This window comes from Falco cherrug, chromosome Z (genome assembly GCF_023634085.1).
Source record: "Falco cherrug isolate bFalChe1 chromosome Z, bFalChe1.pri, whole genome shotgun sequence".
Classification (NCBI taxonomy): domain Eukaryota; kingdom Metazoa; phylum Chordata; class Aves; order Falconiformes; family Falconidae; genus Falco; species Falco cherrug.
In genome coordinates, this window is record NC_073720.1 from 14,469,297 (window position 1) to 14,484,916 (window position 15,620).

At 38.0% G+C, this 15,620-nt stretch overlaps 1 protein-coding gene across 1 annotated transcript in view; it reads left to right on the forward strand.

The window, feature by feature from the left end:
- The window catches only part of WDR70 (WD repeat domain 70), a 136,295-nt gene extending 127,210 nt beyond the window's left edge, over nt 1-9,085 (forward strand). Inside the window, exons 16-18 of the mRNA XM_055698637.1 lie at nt 111-227; nt 586-748; nt 8,617-9,085. Of these exons, the coding sequence (XP_055554612.1) occupies nt 111-227; nt 586-748; nt 8,617-8,701 (365 nt within the window). The 3' untranslated portion in view covers nt 8,702-9,085. The remainder of the gene's footprint in view (nt 1-110; nt 228-585; nt 749-8,616) is intronic.
- The last annotated feature ends 6,535 nt before the right edge of the window (nt 9,086-15,620 follow it).

Genomic DNA, 15,620 nt, shown 5'->3' on the forward strand with positions numbered 1-15,620 from the left:
GGGCTGCTTCTGCCAGCTTCTCCATTGCAAGGAAGAATCTTTCTAATTAAAACCTTAAATAGAAAATGGAATTTTAAAGATTTCTTTTTCTCCAAACTGTGACCCTTCAGCCCACGCACTTCCAATGTTCCGTGAACCACGACAGCGCAGCACCAGGAAACAGCTGGAGAAGGACAGGCTGGACCCCATGAAGTCTCACAAACCTGAACCTCCAGTAGCAGGGCCAGGTAATCTAGCAATAATCATTTCAGAATGTCATATGCTAAAGGGGCCGCCATTCTTGGGTTCTATAGTTCAGATTTGCATTCAGACTTCTTTGGGTGGCAGCTTATGGGCAGTGTCCAGTGTTGTAAGACATGGGTGTTTGATTGGAGTGCCTGCCTGGAATAAATTAATAATCACAGTTACTTTAAGTTATATAATCAGTAAAACACTTAAGTGAATGCCGCTCTAAATTAGACTCTTCCTATAGTATTAACTTCTTTGTATCAGGTCACCACTGCAGACACAATGCAATTTTTCTCTTGTTTATTTCTTACATATTTTTCTCTAAATTTTTTTTTTTTTTTTTTTTTTTTGCTAAAGGTCGTGGTGGGCGTGTTGGAACTCATGGAGGTACCTTGTCATCATATATAGTCAAGAATATTGCACTGGATAAGACAGATGATAGCAACCCTCGAGAGGCTATTTTACGTCACGCAAAGGAAGCGGAGGAGAATCCATACTGGGTTGCTCCAGCCTATGCTAAGTAAGGAAACAATTAAAAATACAAGTAATATTTTTGGAGGCCAGTGGGAGTTTGGTAAAAACAGAAGACACGCATTCTTAATGGTATACTTTTCATTTTCTGGGTTGCTGCCACAAATAAGTGAACCAAGAATATACAATACTCTTTTTATGAAGATAACAGTTTCCAGGAGGTTAAATTGTTGAAATTTGACATTTCCAATTTTAAAATAGACCTGTCAGTACTAGAAAATTATTTTAAAACTTTCTAAGTTGCTTAGAGTTTAAAATCTTCTCCATATCAATGTCTGAAATGGCAATATACTTTTTAATAAGGTACTCTTCCATTGACAGACTGAGATGGTAAGTTTTCCAATATGCCCTCTAATTCTGACTGATTCTTAGGTTAAACCTTCAAGATATTTACTTGATGTTATGACAGCGTATTTTAGATGATTTCCCAAATGTCGTAAGTTTTTATTTGAACTTTTCCTACACAAAGATTGGAGTACCTGCTTGAATTAACTTGGCGTTAAAGGTGTAGCAATATCAAAAATAGCACTAATAAAATCTGGTGCTAAAAATTCAAACTAAGGAAGTAAGTGTGCAGTTGTTGTTACATAAATTAAAAAGCCTCTTCAAGATTATGGTAGTAAAATCTTGGTAATCCCACAGATGGTAACTTAATCAGTTTAGATTGCATGTGTGTGTGTGGTATTTGTGTGCATGTGTTACAATGAAAATTGTGCAATATTATTCTAGCATGGTTTCTACCAAAGATATTTTTTCTAAAAATAAGTACAATTTAAACCATTAAATAAATACATTCAGAGTATTACTAAAATAAATACTAAATAAATGCATTTCATACTAATGAACAGAAACTACCACTTCAAAAGTTACTAAAATTTTCATTTTGTTATCTTCATTAGTGTTCTTATATCACACTATGATCTATCTAGTATAAGTACCATTTTCAACATGCATAAAGAAAAGATTTTGAAGAGATGAAATAGTCTGCACAGAACAGCCAGTAATGAACTATTTTTTCATGTTTACAGCCAAGTGTTTTATCTCCTAGGCTGTACATTTGTTAGTACTTTACTGACTGTACTTCTTTATTAGTGCTTAGCTCTTCAGTGAAACAATCGCCACTTCTTTCCAGAAAAACAAAATATATTGAGAATCATAGCTGTTTCTAGTGTTGACACTTCTTTTCTGACTTGACCCATGTGTTCACAAAGGTAACTGAATGGCTGTTCCAAAGCACCTTGGGAATGTCAATGACCCAACCTGCCTTTGGGTGGGTAGTTAAAAGTATGGCATTTGATGTTGTACATCAAACCAATGCATTATACAGTATCACCCTTGGTACCAAAGAAAGAATATTTGAAAGCCTGATTCTGTAGCAGTTGTTGTAATGAATATGCTAAATACTGATTTTAAATGTTTGAGAGTTAATGTTTGCTAGAGATTAACTTTGCCAGAAGTTAACTTTGAATGTGTAGGCACCTGCAGTTCTGTATCTCAGATAAAACCATTCTCAAAAGTAAATACAATCACACATTCCTTCAGGTAGGTAGATACCTCCATATATTTTTGGCTTTGTAACTTCATTGATTGTATATTAAGTTTCATCCCTGACACCTGCAATGTAGTAGACATGAAAGTTTTAAAACATAGCTGTATTACAGAAGGCTTACTGTATCAGGTGGGCAGATCTCATTACAGTTTCTTGTTAAAGATGTAGCTGCAGGCGAAGAAGAGAGCTGGCTGAGAAGTGGGGAGGATGCAAGTCCAGACTGCTATTAACTTACACAACAGATGGTGATACGTATATGGGGGAATTGGACTGCAGCCAACAGCATGCTGCCTTGATGGTTTTGTCAGCTGATAAATCTCATGCCAGTGAAACTGCCGTTATCCTTGCTTTAAAATCTTGACTTGCACTCTATACAAAAAGCATTTTAAAAATTACAATTATTATTAGGTAAGACACTGAAATGCAAAACTTTATTACCGTGTTATTTTCTTAATTTTCAGAAATAGAGTTCTATATTAACAGCTGCAGACCAGTGGCAGTCACAGGTTTCATTAGCTGCTTGCCTGCACACACAGATAATGTAGAAAGCTGTGTTACTTATATCTGACTTTACAGGGCATGTATGCTTACCCTGTATATAAAGCATCTTACAAATATTCTTACTGATGCATATTTAATAAAATAGACAAATTACAAGTCATTGTTAAAAATTATCATGTAATACTGGATTGTAAGTATGTCCCTGGTGGCCCTGTTAAAATCAGGGGTTTGTAATAGCACGCAGTATACAAACCTAGGGAAACTGGCTGCTTTAGCTATGGCATAAGATACACTGTAAAGTTAGGAAAGCTGATATTCTGATACGTGCTTAAAATTGCATACTGTCTTGAGACCTAAAAAACATACATCCAATACATTTCATTTTTTTGAAGTGTTTATTCTTTTTACTACTTTGTTTCTCTGGTTTCGTTTTCTCCACATTTCTTGTAGTAAATTTTCACTTAAGTATAGTATAAAACTATCCACTTGATACATCCTTGTTTGACAAGGCTTTTGGTTTTGTGTTGTCTAGCAGATGGTTATTCACTTAGAGTTTTTCATTCTCCTTCTTAAGAAAATGTCACAGGAAACTAGTTTTTTAATTTTCTTCAGTGAGTTATTAAAGAAATTTAGACTGAGAAGGCTAAGAAACACTGGTGTTTTGGTTGATCAGAGTTTTCATAACTCGGATTGTGATGACTGAGTTAGAGTTTGTTTGGTCCTGTTTCATGCTGATTAGGTCATTCTAGATCAGATAACTGATTTCATGCTTTTTAAATTGTATTTTAACTTCATTAATTCTTACAAGAAATACCTGCAACATGACTTCTGCTGTTAGTCTGTACATTGTATGTGAGAACATTTTCTTTTTGTTGGAGTTAGAGGTACCTAATTTATTCTTGAACCCAAACAGTAATTTGAAAAAAAAATTCAAGTTTGTTATCATTAGCCTGGCCTTTCTGTTCCTCCTAAAAATTGAGCCAGAAAAGGAGGGGGACATATATAAGAAGGAAAAAGATGGGTGAAAAAACAGATGCCGCTGAAAAGCATACTGGGGATGACAAGTGGTACATGCTGAATCAGGAGATGACATATCACAGAAGCCCAATGTGAATAAAGTGTCAAAAAAGATGTGATCAACACAGCAGAAAAGTCATAATGGATGGGGATAAAGAAAAGATCTTCAGATTTTTCAGGAAAAAGCTTGTTAGAGACCTTGGCAAGAGCCATTCCGGTAGAGTGAAAGGAAAAGGAAGGACTTGAAGATTTCAAGTAAAGAACTACAGGAAAGGAACTTTAGGCATCAGTTGTAAATGTTTGAAAATTACATTCTTTTTGAGCTGTTTGTTTTAACACAGCTGTACAGAGGTACTATAACGTCTTGAGACGTCCTTCTGAAGGATCAGCAGGAATTACTAAACATCATAGCTGAGGGCCTAATTGGGCCCAGATGTAGCTCCCTTCTGTACCGTGGAGAAGGTGAGGGTGACATTTCCCTCCCCACCAAGGGAGACCAGAGTTCTTAGAAAATACCTTTCAGTTCAGTGGTGTTGCCCCTGTTTTGCTGCCTTTGTCATGGTGTGTCACAGGCAAAAGGGAATGTCTTGCCGCAGCAACCTCTAGCTGTGCTGTGTTCACTGAACTTTTTCTAGATGGCAGCACCAGTGTCTGAGGTGTTACTCACGGGGTGCCTTGGGTATATTTAGTTGAAGAGACAAGAGTGAACAGAATGTTTTGTAACAGTGATTTTGTTGGCACTTGTTGGTATACTTAAGCTAAATCTTTTTTGGAAATCGGTAATTTTGAGGTGGAAGCCCCTGAGATTCAGAGAAGGGTCAGGATGGCTGGTGGAGTAAGGAATACAAAGGGGCCTGATGCTGGAAACCTTCACTTTTCAGTCTGAAAGTAGCCTTTATGACATTATTCTGGTTTCTAAGCATGCTTGAAAGTTGTCTTTTTTTTTTTTTTGTTATTTTGTTTCAGTGCAATATAAACACAAATTTCAAAAGTTACTGCAACATGAGTCACATGCTGTGATATGCAGTTCTCATCTGCAGCTGGTTTAGCTGTAGCAGTATTTTTTTTAGCTGCTAGTCTATGAACTTCAGATGTCAATGAGCTGCCTTTATTGGATCCCTGAAAGGTAACTAAGAAAAGCAACCCATAGCAGGAGAGATTATGGTCACTCTAAAGCAGTCTGTATGGTCCCTGGAAATTTTTTTAGGGGTCTGCATATCTGAATACGTTGAAAACCACTGGAGCAGGGAAGCACGCAGTATGAATAAATCATGTTTGTTTTCTCATCTTTGTTTGCAGCCTGTTACTGTAACCCACAACAGGAATGCATTTGTTGAGTGTGTGAGATACTGGTTTCAGCGGACAGTCATGTGGAAACACATGGAGCATAGAATAATTTAGGTAGGAAGGGACCTCTGGAGGTCATCTAGTCCAACCTTCTGCTTAAATCATGTTCACTTAGATCAGGTTGCTCAGGTCCAATCAAGTTCAGGTTGCCCAGCCAAGTTTGCATGTCCTCAAGGATGACAATTCCACAACACCTCTCTGGGCAGCCTGTTCCAGCAGTCTGGTTGGCAGGCATAGTATGTCCTTGCTAAATCCATGTTGGCTGTTCCCTGTCACCTTGTCCCTCATGTGCCTGGAAATGCCTACTGTGGGGATTTGTTCTGTAGCCTTCCCAGGGGCTGAGATTAGGTGGACCATGCTGTAGTTCCTCAAATCTTCCTTTTGCCCTTTGTAAAGAAGATGATGTTTGCCTTTTCTAATCATTGAGAACCTCTGCCAGTCACCATGACCTCTCAAAGATGGTAGAGTGCCCTTGCAATGACATTGGCCAGCTCCCTCAGCACCTTTGGATTCATCCCATCTGATCTTATGGGTTTGCGTATATCCAATAGGCTACATAGTCCCTGTCTCTGGTGATATATCACTGCCTCCCCAAGACTGCTGGTAGTGTAGAGATCCTCAGAGAACTGAGGGCAGACCTTCTCAGGGAAGACAGAGCCAAAAAAAGCACCAAGTATCTTGACGTTTTCCATATCCGACATTAATGGGTTACCTGCCACATTGGGCACATATTCCTTAGCATTCTTTTGGCTGTCAGTGTAGCTGTAGAAGCCCTTAGCGTTACCTTTCACATTTCTTTCCAGTTCCAACTCCAGCTGAGCTTTGACTTTCGTAACTCCATTCCTGTATGTTCATGTAATGCTTCTGTTCCCCTTGGCTAAGACTGTCCCAGCTTCCTCTGTCTCTGTGCTTCCTTTTTGGGGTTCGGGTTTTACCTCAGTCAGGAGGTCCCTGTACAGCCATCCTAGGCTTCTGCCAGACTTCACTTTCTGTGCACGGGATGGAATGTGCTTTGAGGAGGTTGTCCTCAAAGATCAACCGTCTGTCCTGGGCCCCTTTGGCCACCATGACAGACTCCCATGGAGACTCTCCCAAACAAACTGAAATCAACCCTCGAAGTCAAGGATGATAAAATTGACAAAGCTGATAGAGAAAAGAACACAGATTTCCATATGTATTATTTAGCCTTCAGAAATAAAAACAAAGTAGTAAACCTGTTTTGATTATTTTTGCATAAATATTCATTATGCAGCAAACTCCTACTACAAGCAGCCTCTAGTACAGTTACTAAGCAGAACAATTTGTATTTAAATGATCACTGCTAATAATGCTATGAAAAAACGTTTTCTATGCTTATGCCTTTAAAGTGATCAGGCATATGACTCACCCACCCTAGGTGCCCCAGTTTCTGCTGTGTCGCTTGTAGAGGTGAAACAGTTTACATTTCATCCAAGCTGAGGCTACTGTCATTTTGCGGTAATTTAAAAAAACTACATAGCATATCAGGGCACTGCTAGATTATGCTACAGTTTCTTTTTCTTCTCCCCCGACCCCCAGCTTTACTGGACTCAATAGCATACTTAATAATAGCTGAGGTCTGCAACTTTTCTCTGTGCCACTCCTATCCTGGAAAATACTGAGTTTCTGCTAGCTGTTTCACAGATTAAGGCATTCTTCTTGGTTGGAAGTTCCTAACCAAAACTATGATAGTTGCAGGTTACAGGATCAGAAGTGATAGGTTTACTCTTGGTTAGTTGTGCTTTACTAATGAGCATCTTAATACTGACCTGATGTGATCCTGTATGGCATTTACATACCTTTCGTTTATTGTGATAAAAGATACATTGTTAAAATGAGCTAAATAAACTTCCATCAATGTGTTCTGAAAAAGGAGAATATTCCATACATCCCACCTCTTCAGCAGCTAACAAAATCCAGTATTTTGGCCAATAAAGCCTTCATCCCTGGTGTCTGGCTTTGGATTGAATGTTGATTCTTTTATTTATTTATTTATTTTTGAATTCTTCTTTAGTGGTTGGTTAAGTAGAGTTTGTGTAACTATTTTTTGATGAAATTTTTAAGTTGAAATTTTTTTTCTTAACCTTGGTTCCACTTTCCATGGAGAGCAAAATGACTCCTCTGACTTCAGTAGTGAAAGTCCTTGTCTGGGTACAAGGTCTGCTTAGGTGTAATGAGATGTATAGCCTGTACTCAGGGACCATGTACCAATAGAGCAGGACCGTCTGGGGAACGCCTTAGTATACGCCTTACTTCCATGGCATATTTTGAGGATGGAGGAGAAGGCAGGCTGACAGAAAGATTCTGCCTATAAGGGATGTTGTCATTGACTAGTTTTGGTGACTTTAATCTATTTTGTGCCACATATTTAACAAATGGAGAATCCTGCTGTTTTATAGCTGATGGCACGCCATTACTCTTCAAAGTCCGTGACAGCACTGAATTGTGCCTATTGTGTTAAGTAGGGCAGATGTAATTTTGTTAAGGTGTTTGCATTTTGTAGAGTCTGCCAAATAACAGTTGTTACAATAATAGTGCTTCATGTCCATAGCCTGCCACATTAATGATATGATGACTGCCTTGGTTGTGTTGTACTTTGTCACATCAGTTGTGATGAGAAGTCAAGCACAGCCAGCGTCAGAAGTCTAGTAAGTTCAGCTCTGCAGTGGTTGTGCTGAGAATCAGGTTGGAAAAGGGAACTATGCAGTGATTATAGTGTAAAGCAGGGGAACTGAATGTCCAAACAGTTTATTGAAACGCTACTTGATGCTATGTTCATTTAAAAAGTAATCAATAATTATTTTTATAAAGTTTAAGTGTTATTTAAAATACAAGTAAACAGTGGAGGAATAGATAACCATCAAGCTTGACTGAGGATACACTGTATTCCCATATGAAGATCATTATGGTTTTTATGTTACGGTAGTGCTGGCTAAAGTCTCTGAAGGAGAAGCTGTTTTTTTCATGCATAGGCTAAGTCAGAAACCTGGCTTAGCTATTCTGTTTTCACTTACTGGCTGCTTTCATACCATAGTGTGTCAAAATGGAGGTTTCTTTTTTTTAAAATAATGGAATGAGAAGACCTGTGGCTCCATTTTTCTAGCATTGTATTATATTGATTTGTTCCTCTCTTCTGTCTTAATTTTATTCATGGAATACACAGATAATGATTGCAAGCTGATGAGGAAATATTACTTGCAAAAGATATGTATTTATCATTGGACTTTGCCTAAGAGCTGCAAGTTGCTTCAGCTCTTGCAAGGTTAGTTAGTAGATTTATGTTAAAAATGAAAAACAGGCAAGTCTGGAATGCTCTTTTTTTAAGTATAGAAAGGATGTACTTTGTTTCCATTGCATGTCTAATATAATTTCTGATAAAGAATTGTACTCTGACCATTATTTTGATCTTTTTAAATGTTTTCTAGAACGCAACCAAAAACAGTTTTCGCAGAAGTGGAACCGGAAGATGATGAAACAGACAAGCCAGAGTGGAAAAAACGTAAAATTTGAAAAAATTTGTTTTAAGAAAAATTTTAGAGCATTTGAAACAAAGTGCAGCATTTATTTCTTTATTTCGGGTGGTGAATCAAATTTTGAAAGCAAAAATTATTTCAGTTCACAAAACTTGCTGCAGTGTGAAAAGAGATTGTTGTATTACACTGGATCGTAATCAGACATCAGAATTTTGTAGGAAGGAATGACTTGGGCAAAGCACTCTTTATGTCAGTATTTAGCTTTGTGATTTAAGTGAAAAATATCTCTTTATAAATAGAACTCTAGTGAATTCATTACATTGCTTTATGTTTTTTTAATTACTGCCACTTTTTCAAATGCTGTGTCATTACAGTGTTCAATGATTTTAAGTATACAAATAAAATAGTACAGTTTCTCAGAGTGCTTTTTTTTTTCCTGGTTATTTTGTAACAAATTGCTCCCTTCGTTACAATTGTAACAAAGTTCACACTTCTATTTAGATGAATTAATGTGGAATAATCCAGCTTAGTTAATTTGTGTGTTCACACAAGTTCTAATTTAGTTCCTACTTCTGTGTGAATTTTAAAAAACATATTTTCTGTCCTTATTGGAACGATAGATTTCCTTTTAAGTATGTGTAGTATTTCACAGTATTATTTTATACAACTTTCAGTTTTCAGTAATGTGAAATTGGAATGGACAATTGCTTTTCTTGGTTTAATAATAATATCATCTGTATTGCCTAGTTGGTGCAGAATTTTATTCAGGCTTCCTATCCTGATTAGTTTGTATTGTTAAGTGTTAGGATAGAACAAAGCTGTGTATTTATTACTAGTTCTTTGTATCTACTCACTTTTTTGTATGCCTGAATTATGTATATCCTACCTCACACTCTGAAGACTAATACTAACCTTTTAGAAAGTGGTTTCTTAAATTGAGAGGTTTTGTTGTTTAACACAAAATTGCAATTCTGGATGTCATAAAGTGAAGGACAAATCTAAAATTAATGTCCTTTAGAGAAGGAGAAAGGAACCAAAGTTAGTTTTAGGCATTTATATTGTGATTATAATTATAAATAATATGCTAAGTATTGTGATTATAATAAAATACAATATAGCAAGCACTCTGCATTTCCGCTAAGACTAGAGAGTGATAAACATCATAAACAATCAAGCTTTCTTAATTATGAATGGATTCTGAAGGCATATTTTAAGGCTATATTTAGCAAAGCACTTAAGCACCTTCCTAACCTCAAGTGTGTGGTCCTGATAGCAGAGCTTAGATATTTTTTTAAGCGTTTTTCTGCATCACTATTTCGTTTTATGATTTCCCTTTCCAAGCTTATCTACCTTTTTCAGTTACCATTTTTATATACTTTAGGCAAAATCAAGCCTGACTTCGAAAGGTGTAATGGGCATTGGCATAATATTCCCATGATAAAAGATTTCCACTGCTTTCACTCAGTTTAGTCCTTTGATAAGAGTGGAACCTCACTAAATAATCCAAAATTTGTCTTTGCCCCTTGCAAACATATTTTAGTATATACCTACATAGAATAGCAAATCCATGCTTAATTTACAATTGTAGCTAAAATAAGTGGAATGAAGTATTCAATAGCTAGGTGGATGGTAAATGGTGGAGAAAAAGAAGCACTAGATGAAGAGCAGCAGTTGGTAACAAGACCTGCTAAAAGCCTCCCTGAGCGATGCCTCCCTCAGCGAATAAACATTAAATGGCATTGATTCATTAAGGTTATTTTTTGTCTTTTTTTTGTCCAAATGATGACTGCAAAATAAAGTATTTTCAAATAAATTTCCATAAAATCTTGAATACCATTTTAAAAAGATTATGATGTCCTTGGTTTTAGGCTGAATATTAACAGTTTATAATTTCTAATTAATTTTCTTTAAGCTTTAGGAGAGCTTCTCCTTTTATGTTATTTATTCATATCAGCTAGACCTTCTTTCCCAGTTCTTACAGAACCCATTCTTCTAAGTGAACTGCACACAAGGTCTGTTACAATTTCTCTAAGAGTTCATCATTGTTACTTAGTGATTAATTGTCTTGAAGACAATGACTGTTTCAGCAGCCTAGAATTCAAAACAGTACATATTGAAAAGATTTTAAACTAACTTAAATTGTACATATACTTTCTCATGGATGAGTTTGTTTGCATTAGTCCTTACACTGGATTTTCAGGTATGTTCACCAACAACACAAATCATACCACATTTTTAAAAGCAGTTTTTAATTAGAATAGCTCAATGGTAGGGGTTAATCCGGTCAGGAAAGACATATGAACTTGTCTCCAATAAAAACATACAAACATACTCCATGGCTTGACCATGCTTTGGACAGCAAACTCTGGCCCAGCCCTTTGAATTGTCCACAGAAAAATCTTAACATTATCAAATACTTGTTATGAAAGATGGAACTCTACATGCAAACTGGAATTTAGAAATTACACTTTTTGTTAATTTCTTATGAACCTAATTTTCTTTTAAACTTCAGGAAGGACCTAGGTTTTAGTAATTGCCAAGTTGTAATCTTGGTCCTCCATGTGTCAATGTTTAGTGTTAATGTGGCCAGAGTCCAGATGGGCTTTTGTTTCATATTTCTGAAACTAGGTGGGCTACTTCTGTTTGCTTACTTCCTTCTTTCAGAGGTGCTACAAGCATCACTAGCATTTTGGCATGCACAATGGCTCCATGGTGCTTTGTCCAAACCTGGATTTTTCTCTCCATGTTCTGTGCAGCTTTTAGATCTTTATTTATGGCAATTTATGGTCTTTTGTCCTTTGTGCTAATGATGAGTTAAGACCAGCTGTCAAGTACTACATGCCTACCCATAGGACCAAAGCCTTTCCTGCCAGGGCGTTGCAGCTCACCAGCTAGTGGTCAGCCTTGTTTTGCATTCCTTGTTTGTGTTGCTGCCATTGGTACAGAGGTCTTAATTTGACTCTCTAGTCCTCTTGTCCTATCCTCATTATTCCTTTGTTCTATCTGATTTCTTAAGTCTTCTGCAACAGGTGAGAGGATTGCTGGGGCTGTCTTTAAGTCCTGGCGCTATTCCTCTGGCTGTTTGCAACTACTTTATGATTAAGTTCCTCTCTGGTCTACTTCCTATGACCTATAATTTACTGAAAATACTTCTGCCTCTGTTTTTTGTGATTGATAGCAAGAATTCTGAATCTGTGCCCAGAAGCCCCCAGTCTTTGGCTTCTTGCTTATAATTATATGCCTAGTTTGATGTTCTTTGTCACGTCTGCATTTTCTCTGTTGAGTTGTAGAAAAATATGTATTACAGGAAGAGAAACCATGAATTCAGAAGCCTCTACTGTTCAGTCTCTGCTGGACCCTGAGGAGTGTTTTGCAGTGCATGGCATTGCTGAGCCAAAGTGCCATCTTCTTGGTTAGATCTTTATCTTTCGTTTCTTTGACCTCTGATGCCTTTGGGGGTGTCCAGCTGTCCAGCTTGAGACGTTTGTAGTTTACATGCTCTTTTAATACTGAATCATTGGAATTTTGATGTGGCCTGTTAGTCACAATAGTTTTGCAAAATCCCTCTTCTATTTCCTTGTCATGTTAAATGCCTGTATGGCCTCCTATCCTGGCTCTCAGCAATGGGAAGTTACTGAAGGCTCTACAGTTACTTTCGTTAAAAATCAGCAGGCTTTAACAATCATCTGACTTCTTAGGCTAGGATTTTGTGACGTTCTGTACCCTGTTGTTGATCCCTGAGCTCTTCTCATCTGCTGATCTGTTTCTTGAGTACATGTGAATGAAGAGTTGGATAGTTGGCTAGCAGACATGTCCTTGTGTTTGCCTGTCATTGAAGCATAGACTCATCTTATTGCATCATTTAAAAATCTGCTAGGATTTTTGGCTAATCCCATTTAAACACAATTTGGTATACAATATGCTCTTCATCCATCCTCTGGGACTCCAGCATCTAATTGCTTCATGCAGTCTGGATAGCTCTGAAACACAAGATATTTCTCTGTCTGTAGCGCATCATTCTCATTGAAATTTTTTTTGGTTTTCAAAGCTTCCCATCCTACATGCAAGGGTATTGGAGCATGCTGACAGTCTCCGACTTTGGCAGCAGTGTCTTACACTCAGATCAGATTGTGGGAATCTCCATAACCTATGTGTTGCTTGAGTGCTTTGGCAATAGTTTGTGATTTTTTTTTTTTAATGGCTGATGATCAGACAGTATGTTCATCTTGTACTCTGAGAGATAACTCAAAAGAAGGCAGATCCAGAAATCATAGCCAGTAAGTCTCTCTTTCTTTTTTATAACCTTAGCTATCACGCAGGGCTGTTGTATGTCAGGGCTAGTACTCAAGATTTTTCTTACTCCTTCAAAGAAGTACTCCTGTGGGCTCTGGCCTTCTTCCTTGCTGTATCATGAAATAGTAGACGCAACAGATGAATACCTGCAGCAGATAAACTGGGTTAGATAGGTCCTTGAGAAGGTATGTCATACATCCTTGACTCAAGTTACAAGTATACCTGAACCAGGTCTGGCATGTATATTGGATCAGCTCTTTAAACACTCCCATGGCAGACACTGCACAATCTCCCTAAACAATCTGTTCCAATGCTTCATTCCTCTTAGCAGTAGAAAATTTTTTGTAATCTTTAAGAAAAACATTCTTGCACCAATGTAAGCCCACTATTTCCTATCCTGTTCCCAGAAACCTTGCAAGTCAAGTTATGATATTCCCCTTTGCAGCAGCAGTTTATTATGTTTGAATTTTATTATCTCAGTCTCCTCTTATTCTTTCAGTTTTATGGTGTATGTTTTCTGGTATATCATTTATTTGCTTTTCTCTGCCTTGTTCTGATAGTCCACACTTCTTTAAGTATACTGCCCGCAATGTATTCAGTGTTTCAGATGAAGCTACATTTTTAGTGCTGATAAGTAAACAGGGAAAATATTTGCATGTCTCAGTAATCACTTTTTTCTGCGCAGTCTGGCATTACAGGTTTGTGTTCAGGTCCTAATCCCCCTCACACACAATCCAGAACATCCACTGCAAAGCTGCTGCCCAGCCAATTTACTGTCTTGTGGTTATGTGTTATTAAGTATTGGATTTTGTCCATTGTACTGAGTTTCATTGCGTCTTCTCAAAATGTATCAACATTTTGTTCAGATTATTTTGAATTTTTTCTTGGCCCCAAAGTGCCTGCAGCTTTTTACAGCTTCTAGTTGTCAGCAGATGTAAAGAATGTATTCTTCGTTCATTCAGCTAAGCCGCTATTGAGGTTCATTGTTAGTGGCAAATCCATCAGGTTTCCCATATGTATGGGAGGGGAATGTTTCATACAGTATTAACTTTCTTAAGGCTTCATAAGTTTCTGGTTAATATACTCAGAAATTTTCGGAAAAACAGTTGTCTTTTCCTAGAAATTGCTGGATTCCCTTGATGTCCTTTGATTTCAGGATTTTTTTAAATGGCTCTCTCCCTTTGTGTCCAGCAGGAATTCTTCTGACATTAATAGTGTTAGATGTGGGTAGACCTCAAGACCTCCTTGTGTTCAGCATTTCAATACTCCACATTCTAAACATATTTCCAGCTTGTCCCAGTTAGAAGTTTTGATCCTGGATTGTCACTTTAATTTGCTCTCTACAAAAAATGTTATCTGGTATAATCTGTGAATTAGCAGTAGGGCTAGAGCACACCTATAGGTGAACAAATGGTCTGGTCTGTGCTAGGGTTGAATTACTACGTTCACACCTGCCAAGAGCTGTGGTAGTGCAGTGAGGTCTGTGGTTGCCTTGCTTGTGGTGACTGTGTTGCCTACACATTGACTTCCTGAAACTCCAAGCATGATGAAAGCAGAGATATTTCTTGTTCCACAGCTTTCCTGTTCGCCATCTGCTCTTCCACTGGCCTGGGGAACATTTTACTGAAAGTCAGGATCTTTAGGCATTTTTCTAGCCCATTACTAATGCTTGTCAAGATCACTGGGACTACACTGCAACTGTTTTGAGAACATAGGAGTGTACGTGACACTTAGCTTGCAGGTGTTAGGTGACAGTGTGCAGGTTTCCATAGTGCTCAAATGCTAAGGAACTTTGAGCTTGTTGGAGATCTTCTCTGAAAGTATCTGTCTTCAGGCACTGCCTGTGCTTTTGCATGCCACTTACCACGCAGTCAGTATCTCTGTTTCTCACATCCTCAGGGGCACTGTTATCACTAGACTGGAAATTATCTCTTGCTGTTTCTCCTTGATTTCTGCCAAGTATGCACCTGACTGTGAAACCTGTGCTTCTGCTCCATACCTGTCCTGTGTTACCTGGCTTGACTCTGTGGATCTGTTGTGCAGCCCAGGAGGCCCTTTAATACCGCGTTGCCATGGTTAGCAATAGCCAAGGTGCTGTATTAAGCTGAGAGGCCACAGGACTTGCCTAGGTTTGGACCTGCCTTGGGCTGCCTGGAGCTTTGAGCTTCTTGAGCTGCTGACAGCCAGGTGACCACTGCTTCAGTCATTTAAGGCTTTGCTTAGCTTTGTACCACGATGAGGAAACTCATTGTTCGTGGCTTTGTAACTGGTAAGTAGTAATTCCATGTGGTGGTTCTGTGTTGAATGAACTCTTGATGACCCTAGAACTCAAATGCGGCGTAGAGGCAGGGTGTGATAGCGGAGGCTTTCAGGGTGTGGGCACAGGGCTGTTTCAGCAGCCATGGGACTAATAGGAACTCTCCAGTGGTAATTACTAGTCATTCAGAGAACACAAGTTTGGGAGCTGGATAAGCTGTGTTTAGGGATAGCAAAGAGGAAAAACAAGTATCTAACAAATACAAAGCAGCCCATATATAGTAAATCTGACCATAACATGGAACTACGGAGCACCGAAGAAAGAGCAAGGGATTAGTATGTCTTGCAAATGATATAAAAATAACCTCATGCAGATTCTAGAGTGAGGAGGAAGAACCCCACCCCAT